The sequence below is a fragment of the Danio rerio genome, chromosome 19 (assembly GCF_052040795.2).
Source record: "Danio rerio strain M-AB ecotype USA chromosome 19, GRCz13ab, whole genome shotgun sequence".
Classification (NCBI taxonomy): Eukaryota; Metazoa; Chordata; class Actinopteri; order Cypriniformes; family Danionidae; genus Danio; species Danio rerio.
In genome coordinates, this window is record NC_141039.2 from 26,583,827 (window position 1) to 26,611,323 (window position 27,497).

The 27,497-nt window shown below is 36.1% G+C and overlaps 1 protein-coding gene and 2 long non-coding RNA genes across 3 annotated transcripts; 1 reads left to right on the forward strand and 2 right to left on the reverse strand.

The window, feature by feature from the left end:
- Positions 1-88: 88 nt before the first annotated feature.
- txnipa (thioredoxin interacting protein a) lies at positions 89-3,960 on the forward strand. Its single transcript, NM_200087.1, is given in 6 exon segments — positions 89-557; positions 941-1,016; positions 1,100-1,247; positions 1,422-1,781; positions 1,869-2,183; positions 2,628-3,960. Coding segments are annotated over 6 exon segments (1,203 nt in total). The 5' UTR covers positions 89-301; the 3' UTR covers positions 2,676-3,960.
- On the reverse strand, positions 3,567-8,004 carry LOC147832570 (uncharacterized). Its single transcript, XR_015516803.1, has 3 exons — positions 6,364-8,004; positions 5,558-6,217; positions 3,567-5,264 (listed from the first exon to the last, which is right to left on the reverse strand). It is a non-coding gene; the product is annotated as an uncharacterized LOC147832570 (long non-coding RNA).
- Positions 8,005-11,542: 3,538 nt separating this feature from the next.
- Positions 11,543-26,702, reverse strand: LOC141379095 (uncharacterized). The gene is made up of 4 exons (XR_015516802.1): positions 26,595-26,702; positions 13,507-13,604; positions 13,346-13,410; positions 11,543-13,036 (listed from the first exon to the last, which is right to left on the reverse strand). It is a non-coding gene; the product is annotated as an uncharacterized LOC141379095 (long non-coding RNA).
- Positions 26,703-27,497: the final 795 nt, after the last annotated feature.

Sequence of the window (27,497 nt, forward strand, 5' to 3'; positions counted from 1 at the left end):
CACATGAACAGCTGAAGTGGTAAACAAGCCTACTGACTCACTGGTAGAAGCGTCTGAGTATAAAACCCTAGCCTAGCCCAGCGTGCACAAAGCTCCTATACAAACCATGCGAGCCTGGAGTGTGTGATTAGTGCATTTGCATAAAGCACTTATTTACTGCTATTCACACATTTAATTCGTTTTGGATTGAGCTCGGATGCACTTCTGAAGGACTATTCAATATTTTAGCGATTTGCCAACTTTTTGTTGCTGAGATCGAGACGTGTGTTTTCTTTTTGGTTTGGAAATTTGTAACATCACAATGGTGGCGATGACAAAAAGAGTGAAGGTCTTCGAGATCGCCTTCAATGATCCATCCAAGACATTTTACTGCAGTGGAGATAAAGTGGCTGGAAAGGTTTTGGTGGAGGTGTCGGAGGTGACCAGAGTGATGGCCATGAAGGTCCTGGGAGTCGGTTGCGCTAAGGTGGAGTACGCGAAAGGCAAGCAGAGATGCCGTGAAGAAGTGGACTATCTGAAGTATGAAGATGTTGTCCAACTAGACGAACATCCAACAGGTCAGTTAAAAAAGATTGATCTGTGCTTTTGAATTTAGCTTTGCTTATGTTGATGAGATTGGATGTGGTGCTGATGATGGAATGTGGCATCACATGAATTAAATAACTAACATAAATAACAGTAATAGGGTAGCCAATGAAAGTGGTTTATCATATCTTTTCAAGTGAAAAACAGTATCAACAAATGCTTATAACTTAAAGCATAGTGACATTCATAATGTAGAGATTCGTTTCAAGTTTTAAGTCTTGTCAATGCTAAATAAAAATCTAAACAAGTGGTAACAATTTTATTTTGCTCATGTTTAAGTTGGTATGTTTTTAGCATGTGCTTTAAATCTAAAGGAATTGTTTCAAATTAATGTATGTATCTTTATTTTTCACAGACAATGATGGTTCTGTCATTCTCCGCCCTGGCAACAAGTATGAATATTCATTTGGCTTTGAGCTGCCAGCCCAAGGGTAAGCATTTCGATTGACAAAGTACACATTCATTTTAGTTTGTTTTTTTGGTCAATTAAATAAAACTATTATTTTACCAACAGGCAGCTGGTGTCTTCTTACAAGGGCAAGTTTGGATTTGTTCAGTACTACGTGAAGGCTCTGATGGAAAGACCCTGTCAGCCCGCCCTGGAGTGCAAGAAACACTTTGAGGTTGAAGAGCCACTGGATGTCAACACTCCAGACTTGCTGGTGAGTTCCTCATGGTTGAGTAACCTTTATCAAAGCACATACACTCCTGATTAGCTTTTTTCAGACTTTAGACACTGATGATCATTGACTTACATCATTTTTAATGCCAAAATAAACTGTTTTAGAGAAGTTGGAGTTCATGTTAATCATTCTTGCTTTCCCATCCCTCAACAGTCCCCAACTGGTGGCATGAAGGAGAAGAAGGTGACCTGCATGTTCATCCCTGACGGCCAGGTTTCTCTCAACGCTAAGATTGACAGGCGTGGCTTCTGTGAAGGTGAAGAGATCTGCATTGATGCCAAATTTGAGAACACCTGCTCTCGCATCGTGGTACCCAAAGCAGCCATTGTGGCCAAGCAGACCTACCAAGCCAATGGCCGCACCAAGGTCTTCAGGCAAAAACTCTCCTCAGTGCGTGGCAACCACATCATCTCCGGCATGTGCGATGCCTGGCAGGGAAAGAGCATCCGTGTGCCTAAAATCAAGCCTTCCATTTTGGGTTGCAACATCATTCGAGTGGAATATGCACTTATGGTGAGTGTCACTTTGGCATTGTTATAGTTGCATGACGTTGTGGCATCCACAAAGTAGGTGCTAAACAGTTTTCTTCTCTATCTACAGATTTACATGCACATCCCAGGCAGCGAAAAGTTGATTCTGGAGCTGCCCCTGGTCATTGGAACAGTGCCCTACAATGGTTTTGGTAGCCGCACCAACAGCATGAGCAGTCAGGATGGTTCCATCAGCAATGCATCGAATAGCTGGGTGTCCCTGCGAATGCCATCATCCGCCCCACCAAGCTACTGTGACATTACACGCGATTGCTGCATAGACCAACCTCTTACTCCTCTGCTGGATGACTATGATGGTGGAGACAGTCCCATCTTCATGAATGCAGCCCAGTTCCAGTTCCCTCCACTCCCTGCTTATTCTGAGGTGAGTGTCAAGTATATACAGTCACACTGACCATTGACAAAATTCAATTGGGGTAAATGGCTGACCCTGAACACAACTGTTTTGGTCCATAAATTTCTAACTACAAGTGGTCAGCCAAGACTTATTTTACTTCTACATTTAAAAGAATCTTTAGTGACCACTTGTGTTTTTGATTCCCTATTCTCTTTGGAGGGGTTTCCTTTTTTCTTATTTCATTACGGACCATATCACGTTAGAATTTAAACTACAAAAGCAGTCCAATCAATCTTATTCTGAAAGAGGTCCAAATTGGATAAGCTTAAAACATTTTAGACCCTTTTTTCACCTGTATTTAGCATCATCCACTTGATCAGATTGACAAAACATCTTCATTCCATTTGTAATCCAACCATTATTACAAATCAATTAAAATTTAATCCAATTGTTGGTTCTTCTGTTGTTTAGGTGGAGGAGGAGTTCAATGCAAACGCCCGCATGCTTCCTGTCTGCTGAACCAACCTTAGCAGAGCACTAGAACTGAACTGTTGCCCGTAAAAAAGGGTATATTTTCCCACTCAAAAGCTCTTCGGGCTTTCACCATGCGGATCAAAGTCTGTTTGAGAAGTGTCGTATGGATGTGTGAAAGTAAAGATGAAGCGGAGGATTTCGGGGCCCCGAGTGGACCTTCTGCAGGACGAGCTAGTCGAAGTTCAGAGGAAGAAGACGTGTAGTCTGAGCTCTCTTGTGCCTGCATTGCTGACAGCCATCTTATATCATGCATCACTCAAGTTAAATGTGTTTTTGTCATATTACCGATGCTGTTTCAGGGCCTGAAAGAGGGCACAAGGGCTGTTTGGTGTGCTGTATTTCATTATATTTGAGCTGCTCTTTCTTACTATGAGATTACTGCTGAGGTGCAAACTGATTGTGTCGCAAAATAGCCATTTAAGCACACGTAGACTTTCCCAAATGGTGGTCATGTACTTTCCAATAGTCCCCCAATATGACATCCATTAGCATTTAGTGCATCGTTTTCGTTATCATTCCATAATTGTTTTGTGGGGATGGAAGATTTCATTTGTAGAAACATTCTTCAACTTGTTTGTTTTTTGGTCATGAGGTTAGGTTGGTGTTCTAACCAGAGAGATATATATATATTGAATGTAAAGAAGATTTGTGGTATACCATACTCTTTTCATCAAGGGAAAAATCATACAGTGTCAGTTTGTCTTTGAACAGTGTTGAGGCTGTTTTTTTTTTTTTTCTTTTTATTTGAATGCACTTTTTATGGATGCAAGTTGCTGTGTAACTACTCCCAGGGAGATTTCCTATGTTTTTCTTTTTGTCTTTCTTTTGTCTTCCAAAATTGTTTAGGGATCAGGCATTGCAATCCCAACTCAAGACTGTACTGTAATGCACTCAAAACCTTGTCCTAAGAAAGGGCTCCAGTGATGCTGTTTTTTCACTGTGGACTTGAGCATTAGGCCAAAAAAAGAGAACTCAACACTCCAAGTGCCAAAATTGGGGTCTGTTTGGACTTGAGCCCTGACCACGTTGATTTGTGAGACCAGAAGCTGCACTGTGTGCAGTTAATCCTGAAGACATTTTGATCAACATTTCACTTGTGGAGATCTTCCTGAAATTTGTTGATTGTGTGTGTGTGTTGTTTTGTTTCTTCACAGAGTGAAATATTACTGTTATTATAAACAGTGCAAAATGTGCAAATATCCCTTTTTTGTATGTAATTTAAAGAGTTTTTGTATGAGAATTCATTTTTAATAAAAGTTTTAAGATGTCATTATCGTTCTCAGCATACTTTCATTCATTTTAACTGTTTATAAATTATTCAAACGAGTATAATTGTATTATTTAGTAATATAATGTATTTAATGCATACATTTAAACTTACTATTTTTAAATTAACAATACTTAAGGTGATATGTGTATCACTATAAAGGCCCTTTATTACCAAGAAAAATATTTACATGAAAAAAAAAAAACAAATATAGAAGAATACAAAATTTACTTTCTTATTTTTCTGATTAACAAACCAGCCAATAACAGCCAAATAAAATGTAACCCTCTATGAATAACTCAAGTATTAAAGCAAAATTTAGTTCTGGGAAGCCAATGTTCTGCAAAGTTTAGCTATAGCTACAATTATGCACACCTAAATATAAACCTCTTTATTCTAATCAAGCTCTTACCAGTCATACTTGAAGTTGGAGGCAAGCTGGAGCTAAATTCTGTAGCACATCAGAGTTTGGGGACCCCTGCTTTAGGCAATCAGACATGTTTCCATATTTTTACCCTGCAGGTATATTTATAAAGATATTTCAAAACTGTAAATCTCAGAAATAAAGGTACAAAACCTAAAGTACATTTTCAAACGGTACACTTTTGTACCATGCATGTCCACATTTGTACCTTTTAACGTAAATATTAATACTGGTAATAAATTGAAGGATCAAGAGTGTACCCTAAAGGTACTGGTTCCACTGAGTGGTACAGTAACAGTACGATATGGTAAAGGTCACCTTTATCAGGCTTGCTTTTCCACTGCTGAAGGGATATCAATGAGACCCTTTTGGTGGGCGTGGTGTACAATAGAAAGTTTCAGTCAACATTATTCTCGCTCAAGAAAATGTCTACAGCTGTACGGGTCGCTCACATATCATACGAGAAGCACTTCTCACAAAATAGATGCTTTATACACATAAATAATTGTGTATAAATGTTCATTACTAACCTTTCTATTAACAGGATTCGATTATAATTGCAGATCAATGAAAGAGTTAAAATAGCAATACAGTAACATCTGCGATTATATAAAATAAATAAATAAATGCAACATATATGAACACATACAGACCCTTACAGTCTCTGATATGTTACCAATTACAACAAAACACAGCATATATGTAGTCCTTATTTGGGTTCAAAAACAACACACAACATGTGGCCTACAGTCAATGCAAACCTCTCATCTGATTCTTTAATCTTCAGCAGCACATGTAACCTCTTTTAGAAAGTAACTCCGTCATTTCGAGTTCATAATAATCCAAAAGGTGATGACAATCATTACCCTACTGAAAAAAACAGCTTAAACCAGCCTAGGCTGGTTAGCTGGTTTTTGCCGGTCGACCAGGCTGGTTTTAGAGGGGTTTTGGCCATTTCCAGGCTGGTTTCCAGCCATTTCCAGCCTGGTCTTAGCTGGTCAGGCTGGGAGATGACCAGATAAAACCAGCTTGACCAGCCTAGCCAGGCTGGAAGCCCAGCCAAAACCAGCTATGTCCAGCTTAAACCAGGCTGGTCATTTTCCAGCCTGATCAGCTAAGTCCAGGCTGGAAATGGCTGGAAACCTACCTGGAAATCCCCAAAACCCCTTTAAAAACCAGGCTGGTCAACCAGCTAAAACAGCCAACCAGCCTAGTCTGGTTTAAGCTGGTTTTTTCAGCAGGGTAAACATGGAAGTTTGTTCATGTTTGCTGAAAAAATAATTTGCTCCTGTTTTTTCCGTCTTCCTCTTTGTTTTTTGCGCATCAGTCTCGCGTTGTTCGTTTCGGACAGGATCGAATGTCAGAAGTGCTTCAATAATCAGGCGCACATTATTATCATCAGCTCAAGAATTTTGTTTTTTCAAATATAGACACGCACATGAGCGCAAAACCGCTTGCACAGGGCAGAATCTGCTCTCCTTCTTGGCTTTGTGGCTGTTCATCAAGACAACGACAAGGTATGTTTGAGCTCAGGTCGACCATGGCTTGTTATTATATGTATATATTATTACGATGTAATGTCTCGGCTGTGTATTTAAAACGTGGCGGTTTCTTTGTTTTTATTTTGGCTTGTTGCAAGCGAGTGACAAATCTCTGTAAACCATTAGCGTTCAGCTGCACATTTTGCTCCACCTTTTGCAAAGGGTATACGCAAAAAGTGGTATGGTTCACTTTTAGGAATCTTTTGAGAATGGAAACGTAAAAGCATACCGAACTGAACTGTACTGTACCACTCAGTGGAAACGGGCCATAATGTGAACCTGTACAAAAGTGGCTCTTTTGAAAAGGTACCGCCCCAAGTTTTCTACCTTTTTTTCTGAGAGTGTATAGATGAGTAATTGACATCTACTTGGCAACAGCATGTGCCGGTCATTTTCATCTGAATCTTTGTTTTAACATTTTCTTTAGAAAATGCAGAAAACTATTTTACACACAAAAACAAACTTTGCCAGATGGAAATAGCTTGCAAAGCCATGTCCAAAAATTAGATGAATGATTTAAATTGATGATTTATTTGACATTTTTTCAGGAAACTGAAGGAAAGTAGTTTCAGCTGCATTTCACTGATGCAAGTCGTTTATTTTCAGTAATCTAAAGATAAGACTTAAATGTAGAAACTGGACACCAAAAGTGAATTTAGGATCAATGGAAAGCAAACAGACATGGATGTTCTTATTTGCTCAAGGCAAACACTGTCATTTCATCTCTAACGGATAACAAAGCTCTGTCAATAAAACCAGACCTGCTGTTAGTGTTTTGGGGAGCTTCGGTACTGGGAAAACACATCCAAAATACCCCCAATGATTGTGTTTTATTTGTGCTCATTTGCTTGTACGCTGTTTTTTTGATTATGAGATTTTTTTTAGCCCTAATTAAATTAAAAAATGTCAGCGTACACAACCCGTATGACATGGATCAGGCCGTGCTTATATTTTTTGCTCAAGCAGATTTGCTTCCAGTAGTCGTGTTTTGCAGAGGGGTCGAGTCATTTGCGTCATTTTTGTGCTGCTCACTTTCTTGTGCGCATGAAGCATCTGTTGAGACGTGCCCTGCTTTGGTAGAGCAGCGAGTGATAAGGCCATACCAGTTTATCTTGTGAAAAGCACGTGTTTAATGAGTCCCTCTCAGTCCAGTTCATCTTACACTCAAACTTGTTTTTTCTTTTCCTGCCACAGGAAATCCTCCCATGCTTAATGTCCCAGCCCAGTTCACAATCTCTCACCCTAAATTTAAATTTGTATTAAACATGTGTGGTTCCCAGGAGATAAATCCAAATCCAATGTCCATATTAGACACTGATTATAAAAATTAATAATAATATTTCCTTACATTTATTTAGCGCTTTTCTGGACACTCAAAGTGCTTTACACATTTTTGGGGGTGATTCTTCTCATCCACCATCAATGTTCAGCATCCACTTGCATGGCACGACGGCAGCCATATTGTGCCAGACACATACTTATGCACTATTCTACGCCATTTTGTAGTGTAAATAGTGTAAGTAGTGCATTCACACTGAAAACTCTAAAAATAATAAGTGATTATGCACTCATTCAGCCAGTAAAATAAAGTGTGGAATGATGGACACTTCACCCACTCAACGACCGCAGGTTTGCTCACGTAGCGAAGGGGCGGGGCTATCGGGCCCAAATGTTGGCTAACTTTTGCTGTTTCTCAGTATGCGTTCTTCAGCAGTTTTGTGTCCTCGTGTTCTCGTGCAACGTCATCATCAGCTGCCTAAGTTCAGTTCCAATACTGAAGAACGCAAGTACGGAGGATGTGTGAAACTTTCTGGATGTGATCTTGATATCGAGGACGCACCGATGCAGACTTGAGCACCGAACTCGCTCTGGAAGCCCCAGAAGTCATTGCGACTGGAAGTGTGAAGCGCAGCATTTTATTTAGATTCATTTTTAACGTTTAGAGATATAATTTATATACCTAATAAAGTAAACATCACCATGAACATCTTAATAAAGGAATAAACACATTAAGGGTTTTATTTATATTGTGCAGAGTATATTTATAAAGTTTTTATGCAAAGTATATTTTTTGAAAAGGGGAAAAACAAAAAAAAATTGTTGTATGAACGCTGCACTGTTTAAATCATTTACCATTTAAACACGTGAAGGTCATGAAACCATCAGGAAGAACGCAGCATCTCATTTCTCAAAGGACGCGTTCTCTGTCCTCGCGATCTCCTGAGTTCGTTCTTCCAAGGACACCTGGCAAGACTGGTCTCCACAAGGATGCAAGTCCGTTCTCTGCGTTCTTGAAATTGAGAAACAGCCTTTATTTATTTATTTTTTTGGATGGTAAAAGCAAAATTCTCCAACGAGAGTGATTATAGCACCTCCCAATGGTGAATGCTGTTATTCTCATGGCAGGTATTATTTGAAATTTTGGTCATTTATTTCACTGATTTGTCAAATGTCATCAGGGAAACGGTTTTAATTTCCGCTTAGTAAAAAAACATTAGTTCTCCATTTGGGATGACACTGCATACATGTACTATGCTGTTGAGTGTGTAAGTGCTTAAGTACATAGTGCATGAATGCATAGTGTATAGTGTGCCATTTGAGACGCAGCTAGAGTGATTAAGCCAATTATGATATGTTAGGAGGCCATAATGAGCAGAGACCAGTGGGCAAATTTGGTCAAGATGCTGGGGTTAAACCCCTACTCTTTTTTGAAGGACATCCTGGGATATACAATGACAGCAATGTAACGTCTCATCCAAAGACCAGTGTTCACTGAACAGTATACAGTCCCCATTAATATATTGGGGTATTAGGACCTACGCAGACCACAGTTTGAGCGCCCCAAGTGGTCTCACTACCACGACTTCCGGCCGCAATCGAGCTTTCCCATGTGGTCTCCCATCCAAGCTCAGCCCTGCTTAGCTTCCATGGGCAACCATGTGAGAGTTGCAAAGAGCTAGCTGTCGATATGTAAAGTTTCTTGACTAGAACTGGTTAGTCTAATAATTGAATGTTTATTTGCCTTTTCTACCTATTGAAAAAAAAAAACTAGATTGTGTGCTAGATTATTTTGATTTAGATTATTATTATTATTATTATTTTATTATTGTACAATCCAATGTTATACAGCGCAGTACCATTCAGTGATTGTCCACTGAAAGTCACTTTAATTATTTTAGAAGCTTGTGCTCTCTCATTAAAAACAGGGTGTGTTAACAAGTGAAGCAGGTTGACGAAAAAATCTTGCATTTTAAGCTAGTCAATCTAGTTTAGCAGCCTACAGGAAAATTAGCATAGCATCCAAACCACTAAAGAGTTAGCAACAATCAACAGGTAACTTCATTGTATATTTTAGAATAACAATTTGTGAGACTAGGCCTTGAGTTAAAGAGTTGATTATTTCAGTCCCATTTCAGTGTTAATCTGTATAGGATTTGTCATTAAACATAGTGTTTTAAAACCAGTGGTGTAAGTTAACTAATTACAAATACTCAAATGACTGTAATTGAGTAGTTTTTTCTCAGGAATTTTAATTTACTAAGTTGTTTTATAATGTGTACTTTTACTTTCCCTTGAGTACATTTTTAATGCAGTATTGGTACTTTAACTCCACTACTTCAACCTGCAGTTACTACTTTATTTTTTCTTGTCTATGGATTAGAAAATCAGTCCTGTGATTCCTGTCCAATCAAATCCCACATAGAAGGTAAATTGCATCATAATGAACTACTTCAAGACATGGGTGATTTATAATAGCAGCAAACTGTTTGGAAGCTATAAAAATGTCCAAGAAGATTACTGTACATGCATTGATCCAGATACTGTTTAGACTGCATGTCCAACACGATCTCACAGCAATTCGTAACTGTTTGATTTAGTGGCTAATTCGTATGAATTCATATGATCTAATTCGTACAATTTAGAACGACTTGCTCATCCCCCAATGACGGTTGGGTTTAGGGTCAGGTGCCACGCCTCCTTTTTAAAATACCACGACTAAGATGGTGGACATGACATGTGCTGCAATTATGCTGACAAGCAGAAAATTGTGGCCAATTGTACAGTTGCAGTGTATTCAAATCTAAAACTCCATCTTAAAAATAAAAACAAGATAGAAAATATAATAGAGTTGAAATAAAAAAGTAACAAATGTATTTAAAGAAAGTTCAATGTTTTCACAGGTTTTTAAAGAATATTATGATCAGTTCACAATTTAGTAGTATTAACATAAATTGTATTTTATTTATCATTTATTATTTGCATAATGTATTTGCATAATAAATACTCATTTTGCCATAGTATTATATGTCACAGGGGTAGCCAGGAGCTCTTGATATGATCAGCTGCCCAAAGCATTTCGTAGTATGAAAGTGAGTACCACATGTTAGTAGTCATCCACTGGAAACGCTGGCTCTGTTCCAGTGATTCCTGACTGAATGACGAGTGTGTTGCAGCACACATACACATGCCATTCAGATGAGGCTTTTAATCGGGATCTTCACATGCAAACAGTGATTACTAACAACACCAGATATGGAAACAGATCAGATTTTAAAGCATGTGCGATACTTGAGCTCAAACATGTATGAACACATGCATGGGTAGGGTAAATGTCCTTGACCAATCCCCATGCAGAGTGACCGGGTGCAGACAAGGTTTGTCATGTGGTCAGTGCTATGTCGAATGCTCGATGACTTTCACATGCTTAGTGGGAGACGCTTTGCATTATTAACTAAAACTACAACACGGAAACAGCCTATGGAGCACAAGATGGTTGTGCTACGTGCTTAGAGACCAGGCTCTGCCTTTCTGACACTGAAGATTTATTGTTTCTGCATTTAGACGGATTTCGTTTTTGCATATTAATAATCACTACTATTGATTTTAAAATACAGAAATGGTTAAACTGTACTCTAGAAAGTGCTGACAAGAATATATAGTAGACTACAATATAGGGCTGCATAATATATATAGTTGCATCAACGTCGCAATATGTTTGTCCACAATAGTCACATCGCAGCATATGCAATGTTGAGAATGCATAAGATTTGTGGAGTCATTGCAAATTATAACCATGACAGACTAAACGTTTGCCATATTGCATGTGTTTTTTCGGGAACAAAAATACATTTGTAACTTTAACAAAGAATAATTGAACCTAATTATTAATACGATGATGACTATACAGTGCTGTTTTACATTTCATTATTCAGTTTCTGTACTTGAATACTGTTTGACCCTTCGGAAAACCACAAAGCACTGTTTATTTAACTTTTTTCTTTGTTCTATTGTAATTATTGTTATTTTTTTTTCAAGATTCACACACTTACAAAATAATATAAATTAAGAATTTATTTCCAGATAGAGTGATTCAAGCCATCTGGTGAAATTGTATTCATTTCACAATATATATCTCAGAGAAACAAAATATTGCAGATATTTCAGATTTTTCCGATATTGTGCAGCCCTTTTACAATAAATTTATATAAAATTATATATTATGGCGGTTCATTCTATTGTGGCAACCCCAAATTAATAAAGGGACTAAGCCAAAAAGAAAATGAATGAATAAATTAATGAATTATATACTATATAATATCATTTCTACTGAATGCAATGCAATGTGTTTCGAATTTTTATTGATCAAGTTGCGTTTAAAAGCATTTACATTGAATCTTAGTCAGAATAGTTAATGTGCATTAGTATGTTATCAACATTTCAAAATAGGTGTATGGGAAGTTTATGAAAAATAGTTATTTTTAAATGCACCATAAAATAAATCTTTTCAGTTGACATAATTGTAATACATGTATTTAAACAATTTTTGCTGAATTTGCAAACTAAACTCGCTTCTTTTTCCAACACAATCTCATGGCAACTCATAATATATTTTATTCAAGTAATACATTATACAGGAAATCATTATGGTCTGATATGCTTCCACACAGGAATGTTTAACAGTGTATTCTTTAGAATAATTGAACATTTCCATGTGCAAAGTACTATAGAAGTTCATTTAAATCAGCAATTAATTTGCCAAAACATAAAATAGTTAGGTTTTACCATGATATCACTTTTGTCTGTGTTCCCTTTGATGTTGAGTGCATCTACTTCCAAAAAAGCAAACAGATGAATTATGTCATGACTGTAAAGCTACTCCAGTGGTAATATTTAGACATACAGGTCATACATGCTTGACCTTTGACTTCAGGCCAATATTTTCTAGACATCTGGCAGGAAGCAAGTCCTTGAAAGCTCTGCAGATGAGAAGTCAATAAACATATAAAGCATTTAGAAAGCTCTTTCAGAACAATGTGATGCAGTGCTGATGATAACAAATCGCTTCCGCTGTTTTTTTTTTACTATACTAGCAGTCATTGACTCTTACTTTAGTGATGCAAATGGAAATCAAGGTTTTTATAGTTAGTTAGTTTGTTTATATTTATTTATATTTTATAAGTTCTGAACACAATCAATAATAATTAAAATAACAAGTCTAGCACGTACATAACAAGTAAAACACAAGACAACTCATCAACATTAAAAAGCCTTAAATGCTAAAGAACAAAGATGCAGTTTCAGAAGGTTTTTAGAAACAAAGTTGGAGTATGTCTAATGTGGGGTGAAAGCTTGTTCCAGTATTTTGAGGCGATAACAGCAAAAGCACGATCCCCACTTACCTTGGTACAAAAAGAATTGGTCACACTTTATTTTGATGGTCCGATTGTTGAATTTAGGTTACATTGCATCTACATGTTACCTTATTCTCATTAGATTACCAGTAGACTGTTAAGCAGTAAATCTACTAATACTCAAATGGACCATCAAACTAAAGTGTTACCAAAAAATTAATTGCTCAGATGACATTAGTGACCTACCAGGATTCTATACAAGTAAGAGATTTGATAAATAAGATGGTTCCAGACCATTTAAGGATTTATAAACAAAAATTGTGACCTAACAGGCAGCCAGCCTAGAGATGAAAGAACTGGGGACTTGTGTTCATGCTCATCCTCCTATCAGAGGTCTCATAGCCGCATTTTGAACTGATTGCAGTCTGTTCAGGCATTTTGAATGATGCCCACACACAACAAGTTGCAGTAGTCAAATCTTCCTAAAATAAAAGCATAAATCACATTCTCAAAGTTTCACAAACCATTTCGAGAGGAGCATGATTGAATGCGACTGATCCCTATCACTAATTACTAACAAGCCAATCAGATCATTCCAAATTTAATATAAATATCTAGCCTAAACTTCACTTCTTAGCTTCATTTTGGACCCCCCCCCCCCCCCCCCCCCCCACATTCATCTCTTCTCCCTCCTCCTCAATTCTAAGTTCAGGCGACACAGTGGCTAGCACTGTTGCCTCACAGCAAGGGGGTCATTGGTTCAAACACTAGCTGAGCCAGTCAACAATCACTGTGTGGAGTTTGCATGTTCTCCCCGTGTTCGCGTGGGTTTTCCCAAAGTACTCCGGTTTCCTCCCTAAAAAACATGTAACAAAAGTTAAAGTCACAAGCACCTATTACATACAAACTGGCGCAGTTGGCGGGCTATTTTTGGGAAGTTGTCGAGAACTACCTGATTTCGTATCTCTCCTAATGCTTATTGACCATGCAGGAGCCTTGCGGGTATCTATCTCTGAGCTCATTGTTCTCTCCTGGGACAGCATGCCTAACCTGTCAAAATAGTCAAGCATTATCTAAGTGGGAACTCTTGAACTCATTAAAAGAGAGTAACGACTTTACTTTTGTCATAAAGTCGTAAATGGAAAAAAACTGGATTTAACAACACCTGTTTGTTAAATCTTAGATTACTATCAAGCTGAAACCCTAGATTTATAACAACAGGTTTTTGATACGTTGATAGATTACCAAAACCTGATATTTCCGAAGCGGTAGAATCCCCAAACCAGACCAGCTCAGTTTTTTCCTCATTGAAATTTTCTTAAAAATTTGACGACAGTTAGGTCTTAACTTCATTTAGACATCTCGGAAGTCAAGGCCATTTCGTGATTATTTTAAAGGATAATAATTATTTTCATAGATTAGCATAATCTTGTACAGAAAGGATCATCACATTTAACTTCTGGTAAACCTGATCAAATTGTATGCCTTGAGATGATTTTGGCACAGGATTACAGGTGATTACAATAAAATAACACATTAATACTTTAATGCTGCCTAAAGCATACAATTCAACAAGACATGTTACAACCAACAGTCAGTCACCTGGTATTAAGCCTGAGGTTATATTGTTAAAGACAGACTACTTGAGACATGTCAGTTAGTAGCAACACAACAGTTGATCTACAATTTAGGTTTAAGTTATAAACATTAATTTATGTGATACCTTAGGTGTGTGTCATGGTGGTGCAGTGGGTAGCACGACCACCTCACAGCAAGAAGGTTGCTGGTTCAAGCTTCGGCTGAGTCAGTTGGCATTTGTGTGAAGTTTGTATTTTTTTCTTGTGTTCACATAGATTTCCTTGTGTTCTCCGGTTTCCCCTACAAGTCTAAAGACATGTGGTATAGGTGAATTGGGAAGGCTAAATTATCCATAGTGTGTGTGTGTGGGTGTTTCCCGGTGATGGGTTGCAGCTGGAAGGGCATCCGCTGAGTAAAACATATATGCTGGATAAGTTGGCGCTTCATTCCGCTGTGGTGACCCCAGATTATTAAAGGGACTAAGCCGAAAAGAAAATGAATGAATGAATGAATAAATGAATGTGACCTTAGATTGACCACAAAACCAGTAATAAAAGTCAATTTATTGAATTTAGATGGTTTGTTAAATTTGGTTAGAGTAGGACAATATTTGGTCAAACTATTTGAAAATCTGGAACTTAGGGTGCAAAAATATCAAAATATTGAAAAAAGTCTGCTTTAAAGTCATTTAATTGATGCTTAATCTAAGATATTAAACTGTTTTTATATATTTACAGTAGAAATTGACTAAACATATTGATCAAAGACTATGTTTACCTAAGGTTTTAATGATTTTTGGCATAAAAAAAATATCTCCCTTTGGTTTACTGTTAAAACACTTAAAAGTATATCAAAACATATACTGTATACATTCAATATACTGTATTTTTTGAACAACAAAAAATCATTAGGTTTTAAAGTTAATATTTTAGTATAGCTAAACTATATATGATCAAAGAGTAATAATTTAGGGGAGCTAATAGTTCTGACTTTAACTGTATAACAAAAACATTTAAATGTGCTAATACAGGCTTACATTTTTAAGCGAATAGTAAATAATTACTTACAAACTAACACTGTCAAAGGTTAATAAATGCTTTGAAAAAAATATTTCTCAATGATAATCCATATTAGTCAATGCACTAGCCAACATTAATGAATAAGTCCTTAATTTAAAGTCTTACAGAATATATGTGAATGCGCTACCATATTGTTACCAATGTGTTGTGGGTGGTTGCCAGAACAACATTCCTCATGTAATAAGCATAAATCCACCGGCTTAGGAAGTAATCTCCTTAAAAAAGCACACCTCTCCTTGTAAACCACATGATCTGAAGGGTCATTCGTGACTTTAGTCCAAACATTAGATGATTAATTTTCTTTTTGTTGTTGTTGTTCAAACCCTAAATATGAACAATACCAGCTGAGACTGATGGCTGGTTTATGAGCTAACCCTATTTATCAGCAATCGAAATGTTCAATGTACTGTAAATTTATCTAGATATACAGTTGAAGTCAGAATTATTAGCCACCCTTTGAATTTATTTATTTTTTTAAATATTTCACAAATGATGTTAAACAGAGCAAGGAAATTTTCACAGTATGTCTGATAACATTATTATTATTATTATTATTTTTTGGAGAAAGTCTATTAAGGTTTTTGGAGAAAGTCTATAACCATTGTTATACAATAACTTGCCTAATTACCCTAACCTGCCTAGTTAAGCTAATTAACTCAGCTAAGGCTTTTTGATGGCCCTTTAAACTGTATAGAAGTGTCTTTCACGGCAAAGATAAAATAAATCAGTTATTAGAAATGAGTTATTACAACTATTATATTTAGAAATGTGTTGAAAAAATCTTTCAGATAAAGAGAAATTTCAGAAAAAAATATACAAGGGGCTAATAATTTAGGGGGCTAATAATTCTGACTTCAACTGTATAGCTCATATATGCATACAGTACATTGTATGAAATATCAGAACATCTGACTACACCCCTCTATTTTTATTTTTTGTCCAGCTAGAATTACCTCTCTCCTAAAAGTACGTGCGTGGATAATGTTCTGTGGTGGCGGTATGTGGGTAAACAGCATTGGCATCGACGCAGAGGGACCTTTCTTGTGTCATTATCAGTTCTTAGAAACGCAGCACAGAGTGGCAGGCAATATATAATGATAAGTCATAACCAAACTGGACAGGAAGTTTAACTTTATGACTACATGTCAAAAGTGAAGGGGATTTAGGGGAATGTCTTAACTAATCAGTTGAAATGTTTTGTACACATGCATTCCCTCTCCATCCTTTTCACTATAACACTGTTGCTCCATTCACTTCCCATCATGGAAATGCTATTCATGGAGGCAATAAGCCAAGCTGAGCATGGAAACTAGTTCCGCATTTCCTTGAAACTTGATGGCTAGCACACAAACAACTGACAAGTACTGTACTGTACAAACACACTCATACCGAGAACTCCTTTCTACAACGAGTTGATCAGTTCTAGGGTGGGAATAAGTGCTACCTCAAATCATACAACTTACTGGGAAGAGGTTTATATTATTAGACTGGTGGGAACAAATGCACTGAAACAGTGAGACCTGTCAAAATCATCTACAGTGATAATGCATAAATTAATTAAGAAAGTCTAAAGCTGCAGCCTACATAAACTTTTGCATTATGCTGAAAACTAGCAGAGCACATCATAAAAAGCTATATAATACTAACAACACCACAGTGGCAGTGATCTGATTAAGGTTAACCTCAATCACATTGAGTAATTTATATAATTATTCTCCTCCCTATGGTGACCAGACATCCTGTTTTTCCTAGGACTGTCTCTTATTTTAGATCTATTTTTAGTGTCTGACTTTTAATGGAAAACTCTTTTTTTTGTTCAGTATTCATTCATTCATTCATTCATTCATTCATTCATTCATTCATTCATTCATTCATTCATTCAATTTTCTGTTAATTCCCTTTATTAATCTCAGGTTGCCACAGTGGAATGAACTGCCAAATTACTCAGCACATGTTTTATGCAGCAGATGCCCTTCCAGCTGCAACCCATCACTGGGAAGCACAATTCCCAATTCATCTATACTGCATGTCTTTGGACTTGTGGAGGAAACCCACACGAACATGGGAAGAACATGCAAACTCCACACAGAAATGCCAACTGACCTAGCTGATGTCGAACCGGCGACCTTCTTGCTGTAAGACGACAGCGCTACCCACTGCGCCACCATTTCGCCCAGCTACTGTGTATATAGTGTATGCACAAAGATTTGCAATTTTTTTTACAACACCAATCTCCATTATGGCTATTTAACGAGAGGAAGTGGTTACAAGCACTAACTAAAACAGACAGACAGAACCCAAAGCAAAAACCCGAGGAATGCACAGGAATGATACCATAAGTGATGGAATGTGATTTGATGTCATTTGCCACCCAGGCAGCCCTCGCTCATTATGGATATGTACCCATGTATACATTTCTGGAGAGCGTGAAATATGTCCCAGGAGCTATGTTTTTTTGCAGTTTTTGTTTTCGCGAATTTACCAGAGACCGCTTTTTTAGATCTCAAGTTTCTCTCGTGAGTGCCATTCACACCTGTTCTCCTCGCATAAATCCACCAGAGGCCACTGTAAACTAACTGACTAACTAACTAACTGACTGACCGACCAATTCACCTACATACCCCCTTTCCTAAACCAAACCAACAGTGTTTTCAAAAGCACTGACCTTCCCTAAATCTAATCGTGTTTTCAAATGCAATCCAGAAAAAGAAAAGCACTCGCACCCTTCTGATTTTTACCATGTTTTCAAATTTTACCACGTTCTCATCCTGTTATTTACTTGCTACTGGGCAAACTGGTAACCCTGAAAAAGCCATCCACATGTAGGTAAGCGGTCAGCTGGTAGCGTGAAACAAAACAACATTCTGCCCTGTATCATTAAAGATAAAATGTACCCAAACGTACTTCTGTTTACATAATTTGTGCTCTCCAGAAATGTATATGGGGCTACATATTCACAATGAGCCTGTTAGTCATTTCTCAAGACAAAATAAGCACAAGTTTTTGGCTTCACCACATAATTACATTCAGCATCATCAAATATCAAAGCATTGTGAATATGGATTGTGCAAATCTGATACCCGGTATCCTAAAAGTTTGGACGGAGTGGTGGAATTTTGTTCTCTTTCCTAAACCTAAAACCCAATGAGAGAAATGCCAGTGTGGAGTGTGAGGGGTACTAAACGAGTTAGTTTTGTTTTTGATATATCTGACACAGTCAGTGATAGACAGCAATAACTCACACACCTCTTACCCTAAAAAGATCTAAATTGGGTTTCCAACAAAAATACAAAGCAGTTTATATTTTCCAGCTGTCTTTTTCTTTTTTTTCCCCCGCTCTATATTATGAGCTCTGCTTCGTTTAAGCCCTCGCAATAGCTGTAAGAGCAAGCACAATCCAGTCATATTTCCTTCTGTTTCAACCTATGAATATATTTGATTACATATCAATAAAACAAAACAGAGACATGATCACAAACTGAGCACTTGCAATCAATATACTTCACCTGCAGCTGTTTTTCAGTCATTTATAACCCTCATGTCCACATCAGAGCTACAATTCACCTATGAATTTTGGAAATTTCTTGGAAATTTCTTTTGGAAATTTAGTCCATGCGTGTTTCTTGTTTGTCAGTAATGCTATATTTCATTGCACAACAATAATCTATCAGGCTATCAAAAAAGAGAAATCATTGTTTAATTTTTATTATTATTTGTAAATTTCACCTATCCTGCTGTGCATGAACTAAGCTGCTGAATGGTCAGCATCTGAAGCAGCTAGGCTAACCTATTTTTTAATCGGTTGTGTATTAAGTCGTGAATTTACACCTGCAATGCATACTGCAGTCCTTTTTTGTCTGGCTCTCTAAGATATCTCACCTGTTCGCCAGAAATTACTGATTATATCCATGCTAATGTCTGACACCGGTGCATGCATATTTTAATAGATGTGGCAGGCGCAAAAGCTTGACAGGCGTAACAATAGTAACTAAGGAGGGCGGGGCTAAGTGAAGGGTCAATTAGACTTACTCAAACTCAAATCATGTTTAAAATTCTAATTTGAGTTGGCACAAATGACATTTAAAACATATTTTTTTTTGTACTTGAGATTGCCTAAAATGTCTTTTGACGGCAAAAGCTGAAATTGTATGTTTAAGGGACTGGAACAATCTTACATGGCTACAATAAAAAACAATAACATGTCTTTTCTGTTTAATTCTCATTTAATTGTCATGTTATATCTTCCTTAACTGAGTGTTGGACTGTTCCTAGTAGTAATTCATGGTAATCCAAAAAGTGTATTTGTTTATCTACAGTCTTTGGTACTAAATCAGTCTGTTGAGGGCTGTTCATGCACAAATGCTGCTCTTAAAGTCATTGTGCAGCGAGGCAACTGGTCAGCTGACTAATCTGCTGTCTATCTATTACTCCAGTCTGTCCATCATGAGAAACCTTAGCTTTGCTGTGGAGACATCAGTCAGGTGCTTCTAAAAACAGGAAGTCACATTTAAAAGCCACAAGAACTGTTCCCTTCCGTTCACCTTTCCCCTCATTTCCTACTGCCACTTGACAGTATGACAGTAAAAACTTTAATCCGTCATTCACAGATGAGAGGAAAAATCAAAACCATGCCAAGTCGCACCATTCACAGTACTGTAAGGTTGGCACACATGATTATATCCCTTCCTGCTTTATAAATAGGTGAGCTCTTCAATGATCACATGCAAAAGATTTATAAATAAACACGGATGCACATATTGTTTGTTCACCATCAGATCATCAGATGCTTCATTGCTCAGTGTCATACCTGTTTTAACCTGTTGCACATTTCAATTCATGTTCCATTTGAAATTTCAAAAACAAATTGTGCAACAAACATCTCAGGAGATCTTAGAGTTATTCCTCACATCTTGTTAATCACCATGGGTACACTGTTTAGTTTGTTTCCACCATTAGCCAAGTACTGCCAGTAAGCCAGAGAGCTCTACACATGCTATTAATAGACTGTATGTTCTGTATGTTAAGCTTTGAAATGTGTATAGCTGGATAGGCATCTTTATTTGTCTGTTAAAAAAGCTACAATCTTAGAATTAAAGTGTTTCAAACTTTTTTTATTATTACGCTTAAGCCAGATTTTATTCATATGATTTACGCTACACCCCCTTTTTTAAAAGTCAGATTGTTTTTTCACCTAGCCTGTTGTGACTGGTCAAAAACTATGTGTCAGAAATATACTCGAGTTTCAGCTCCCCAGGCTTTGTGAGCAATAAATTGTATTATAGTGGCTACATTGTTGATACTAGGAGTCTGTTGTTTTTAATGCTTACTGTTCTTTGATGGCAGTCTTGAGTGCAGTCAAAGGAGCTCTGAAAAAAGTAGCGGCAATGATAGTGTATAGCAGGGGTGCATAAACTTTTTTTGTATTAAGGGCAAAATGCCCAATTATCCATGGGCCGAAGGTAAATATACCAAACTACAGTATATTACATAAAAGTTGCCATGGGTGATTTGATTATTTATTTCATAATATTTCAAAATTAACAGAAAACCTTTCTTTAAATGGTATTAACAAATGCAGTATAACTTGTTAAATGATAACTCATTGCAAAAAACCCATAAACAATCACATTATAACACAGTGGATTTCAATGCTGAATATACTAGTCAAGCAGAATCTGCCTTTGACTTGGTTTGCTCCCCAAAGTATCAGGATTGTCGGGTGACAGTGTGTACATTTAAACAAAATCTGATTCAATTACACCATTTAATTGAAGCATTTAATTTCAGTCAGCGTTTAACAATAGAACAAACAATGGGTTACATTAAATTGGGAATTGATAATCGCAAAACCATCCCTATCATTCTCTCTTTCTTTTCAGATGGGATGGTGGGCCAAATCAAAGATGAAAATGGGCCAAATTTGGGCACCAGGCCCTAGTTTGGTCATTTTTGTGTATAGGGATAACCAGGACCAGACTTAGACCTTTTATGTTTGGTGTGTTTTGTGTACAGCTGTCATACATGAGGTACTGCTCTTGCTTTTTATTTAATTATTTTGATAATTTTTGGTTATTTTTTTATTGAATTTAAATTTTACAAATTAATTTTGAGAGGAGCACGTGATATAAGTAATTGCGCTGGCCTCTCATCTGTAATAAGCAATAGTCCATTCAGATGCAACAAACAGACCAAATTCATCCTACCACCTTATCTTCACTTTGGAAGAATCCCTCCTTCCACCCTATCACCACCTTTTCCTCCGTTTACTCTCAAGACCTACCTAATCTCGGACCCCCTTATATGCTTATTGACTAGGGCGAAACCCTGGACACAATTATTTCCGAGCTCAGGGTTCTCTCTAAGTCATTCATTCAATAAAAAAAGATTGATGCAGCTTCTCCTACCACAGCAAATTCTGTTATTACTGTTGACATTTGGTACCAGTTAGTGCTGATTTTGTTTGCTTTGACTCGTTGGATGGAAACCCTGATTTATTTGCACATCTTTTATGTGATTCCAGTTCCAGTTTTCTGCATAAAGTTAATTTGCATTTTTGGATGAAAATGATGAAGACTCCATACATGTAAGGTATGCACTGTGGGCTATATGGTGATCACTCACACAATTATTAATCAGGCTTTTGAAATTTTAAGTTTGCATTTTTTTTTTAAGTTTAAAATATTAAAAACTCAATTAAAAAGTTTAAAACTTAATATTGTTTAATTTGATCAGGTTCTTGCCTCGTCTATCTATGAATATTAACTCTGTTACATTAGGAAGAATACATTCTCAAAGAGCCCTCAGAACTGTGGAAATTTTACAGTAACATTTTTTGTTAAACTATGGTACTAAAAGTCAATTCCATTCAAACTTGCTGAATTGGCATGACAAGTGTTACATTTTTGCTGTCAAAGCATTTTTAATGTTTACATGAAATAAAACATTTTTGGATGCCATGGTTTGTTATATAAGTAAAAGGTCAGTTATAAAAAAGCATAAAAGCTGTCCTTTAAAATTATGTGTTTTTATTATTACCAGTATTATTCATTGGAATATCATGCAATTTCCTATCCAAGATTGATACATTTTTATAATTTAAAAAAAAATTTATTTCTTATCACAATATCATGCTTTCACTGTTATGAATCATCAGAAACAGCAGTTAAAGTCCTGCGCAAGTGATTGTTTTTGTGTAAAAATAATTTTAAATACCAGTACTGTATGTAATACCGGGTATTGAGAAGTGACAACAGTGCTGGCTTGGCATTTCCACCTTGATGTCACGTTATGCAAGCTTGGCATCAGGCCACATGGGGCAAAGGTAAGTCTCCATTGTACTTCTGCAATGGAAACTCATCTCATATTCCGGTTTGATTATAGCTCATCAGCTGTCTTTTTCCTCTGTTTGTTTGTCTGACTCCTCACGATAGTGTATTTTATAAGGCAGTTTTACTGTGATTATGGAGAAGAAATTATGACTTTGTTGTGTGAATAAATTTGAATATCAATTTCCTTTTTAAAGTGGTGCACACAGGTTTGATAATACCAAAGATGACCATCAGAGAAGCTTCTCAAGGTCACAAAGACATTATGAGTTGAATAATAATGTATTTACAATTGGTTTCTTTGCTTTTTATTCTATAAAAACTACACTTCACTTTCATTGTAGAAGTGTTTAACACACTTTACATGTGTTTACTGAAAAAAGGGAGTAAAACAGGATGGCATGAGTGTGAGGAAATACATTACATACAATACACACCCAAAATATGTTTTCTATAACAGTTTTTGTTAAAAAGAGCTGTCAACATAAGAGTCTTTAGGTTTTTACAGCTTTGTTAAATAATGAAAAGTCATTTTCTTTAGGTTTTTTCTAGAAGTTTCTGAAAACAGTGGTCGAACGGAGGCAGCTTACAGGATAAGTATTCTTCGTTTTGGATTACTGAAGGTGAAGCATATCAAGTTCAGCCGGTGTTCAGCCTGTTTCTGTAGATCAACTGGTAAAACATGATACTACTAAACTGACGTTCATCAATTTAACGCCATATACTGACCAAACCCTGAAATGCACACTCACAACAATTAATAACTTCTGTAATTCAAACATGGTCAACTGTGGTTCTTGTAAAATCTACTCACTCTTCATTGATCGACTGGATGGAATGTAACATGTCAGATAAACCTTTATAAAAACATTCATTTGTATCTGATGTGATTTTAAACTCTAAAAATGCTGGGTTGTTGTGACAAAAGGTTGGGTCAAATATTAACAAACCCAACATTTGGGCTAATTTTTAAAATCAAATTACATTTTTTTACCCCATGAGTTTGTCCAACAACCCAGCATTTGTTATAGTGTTTAGAGATACACATTATGTAAGCATGTAAGACATTTCTCCATGATAAATACTCTCAACCAGGGTGCGAATTACATGGCATTTTTCCTCTTTCTTTTTCTTATATAAGTCATTCATTAATTTTCTTTTCAGCTTAGTTCCTATATTAATCAGGGGTCATCACAGCGGTATGAACCGCCAACTTATCCAGCATATGTTTTATGCAGCGGATGCCCTTCCAGTTGCAACAATCTCTGGGAAACATCCATACACTCTTGTATTCACACTCATACACCACGGCCAGTTTAGTTTATTCAATTCACCTATGGCGCATGTGTTTGGACTATGGGGGAAAGCCGAGCACCTGGAGAAAACCCATGCAAACATGAGGAGAATATGCAAAATCCTAAAAAATCCTCCCAAAATTATTAAATTAGAAGCAGAGTTTGTATAGTGTGACCTACAGTAACCTCTGAAATAGTTAATCTGAGGTTATCCCAGCAGGCAAAGGATGTCAATATGACGTCAGATTAAAGTTGTACCATCATGGGGATAAATTTATAGTGGTGGTGCCGGAAAAAAACTGTAAAATAACAGCTGTTAAATTACAGACATTTACCGTAAAAAAAAGATAGTAAATTACATACATTTACCGGAAATTTACCGGTCTGTTATTTTATGGTAAATTTCTGTAATTTAAAGGCTGTTATTTTACATATTTTTTAGGCACCCCAGCTGATTTTTTTTTTGTGTATAATAAAACAAGTCAGATACATGGTAAATATAACCAATTAAAAAATACACATACACCACAAATTGGCAAGTCTAAAAAAGTGAGCCTTCAGGGGTACTTTAAATTTTCAAAAAGATTCTGCATGCCTGATATTATATGGAATGAGCTATAGAATTTTGGAGCAGTATAAGAAAAAGCCCGGTCACTTATATAGTGTAGACAGGTTACTGTTAAAAGACCAGAATAGGAAGCACAGAGATTACGCCCTGGAGAGCAGACAGTTAAAAGTTCTGAAATATATTCATAAAACAAACCATGAAAGTTGATCTGCTTAACCAATAAAGTTTCACATACGAGCAAATTTTTATAACTTGAAGGAAATGTAGTTTCAAACATTGACTAACAAATTGTATTGATTGTATTTTAGTAACAGTTCAACTCAACTTTAATGGAAGCATTCATAAGAATCATAAGAAACTTATGATTTATTGATTTATGTCAAAAAACCCAGTAAGAATATTTGAAGCTTTATTGTTAGAACTGCTTCCCGTTGTCATAGTGATTGAAGTTGTGCATCATTATGTAACGTCACACCTAAGAGAGGATCTTCTAACCTGAGAGTCTGACTAAACCTAACCGCTGTGTTAATAATTCATCACTGGTAAGTGTAAACTGTGGGCTGGAATTAAATATGTGAGGAAACTAATGGATGCAGATGAGATTACCTGTTGCCTGCAGCCAACGATGGAGAAATTAGTCAAAAAAGAAGCCAAATAAAAAAACGTTTAATTTGTAATTAAAGGGAATTACAAGCTGTTTCATTTAGGGATTTCTCAAACACTATAAAAACTTTTTATTGACTAATTGTCACATCAGTTTTAGTTTCATTGTGTAAACACTCCCATTGACTAAGCTAATAGTTTAAAGGAATACGAAGGTTATGGTTCAATCATTCATTTTCTTTTGGCTTAGTCCCTTTATTAATCAGGAAAACTTCACAAAGAAATGCCAACTGACTCAGCTGAGACTTGAACCAGCAACCTTCTTTTATGTCAATTGGAGTGTGTAACCATTATATATGGTACTGTAAACTCTAATAAGTTAATGACTGTATAAATGAGTGTAACTGTAATTACTGAGAGTTAATAATTTGAGAAATGACTTTCGTTCAAACACATGGAAGGTTATATGTGTATGTATTTTCCTGTTTTAATTATTATTAACAGTGTAATTTACATGATTTAATTTGTTAACATAATGCTGGCGAACCTTAAACAGGTGCTTTCTTAAGTACTGTTTCATTCTGCTTACTTTTATCTAAATGTTTCCCTCAGATGGGTTGATGTGTGAATGTGAAAAGCATATTGTATGTTTTTCTAATAACACTCAATTTCAGTATTTAATCTCTTCAAACAGTCTGATGCAAAACATGCTGCGAATTAGAAATCTGCTGCAACTCATTTAGGTTAAGTCCAGGTTAATAAGAATAGTCAAGGAGTTCAAGTATTCTATCTTTTACATTGAAAGTAGTAAATTTAACCTCATTCAAGAGTTGGAATTTATAATATAAAATTTGAGAATAAAGTACAGTTACTTGTGTAACTTGAGACAACAGGTTCATTAGATTTTAGGAAACTTTTATTTCATTTCATTTCATTTTCTTGTCGGCTTAGTCCCTTTATTAATCCGGGGTTGCCACAGCGGAATGAACCGCCAACTTATCCAGCAATAAGTTGGCGGTTCAGGAATGAGGAAGAAAACCCACGTGAAGGCAGGGAGAACATGCAAGCTCCACACAGAAACGTCAACTGAGCTGAGGTTTGAACCAGCGACCCAGCAACCTTCTTGCTGTGAGGCAATAGCACTACCTACTGCGCCACTGCCTCGCCGGAAACTGTTTTAAATAATCCAATATAAAAAAGAAGGTTGCTGCATAGTAAATAGTTCACACCTCACTGCAAAAACAACACAAGCAATAACTAACAGCTACATTTCCATCCATCTATTTCTATTCTCATTTTGGAGTATCGCATAAAAATGAAATGGAAATGCCAAGATGTGCATAAATTTGTCAAGTATGATAAACTTTTTTTCTGAAAAAAGAAAGTAATAAATATGCATAAAATATATACACATTTACAGAATAAATTCCGGCATGCACATTTAAAATAGTAATGGGATTTTGTTTTATGAGATCATCGTTGCGACGTGCATCAGTAATGCACAAACTGACCACATTGTAAAAAAAATTAAATATTGTTTTGGTCATTCTAAAATGCCTTAGCCAAAGTCTGTCATCAAACTGTATCATTACCTTGCTGACCAAAGAACAGTTGCATGCCTCCAAAAGTCACCCTGCATTCATTGCGTTTAATCTTCTGAGGGGCAAGTTAAAAGGACACGTACAGCTCTATTTTCTAGCATTTAAATGGTTGATGCTTGTGAACACTCGTTAATCACTTGTTAATCAGTTATGGAGGTCATTCAACCATTCTTTTTAATGACAGACGTTGGTTTAGGCATTTCAGAATGTCTAAAACATCATTTGAAATGGAATTGGTCCACTGGATACTTGAGTTAATCAATTACTGCCCATGATCTGCTAAGGCAGATTTATCCCCATGTATTCTTACAGTATAATAAAACATACACCTCAGTTGAAATCATACTTTGAATTTTTTTTTTTTACGTTTTCATTATATTTTAGCAGTTTTTTATGCAACATCCAAATATACTCAATAAAATAATTGGATAAAAATACAATCACCATCATGTTCCACTAAGTGCTCAGCATAAATGAGTGCACCTCATTTTAAAAATGTTTAACTTGTTTATCCATTTCACCATGCATATAGGTAATATATTTTGGTACAGTTGAATAAAACAGGTTTATTTATTAAAATAAAAATTTGGCATTTAAATTTATGTGAAAATTTGCAAAACCACATACCACAAAATATCAACACATTTTTAGATTTTTTGTTTATAATTGTTAATAATTTTCCCTAGCATATAATTTTGGGATACTAGTGTTTGGAACATTATTATTTTATTAAATTAGGTCCAGATTTGGTTTCAGCACTGATGAATATATATATATATATATATATATATATATATATATATATATATATATATATATATATATATATATTTTTTTTTTTTAAATATCCTATAGAAAATATTAATTTAAATTATTGCTTTGAGAGGGGTGTAC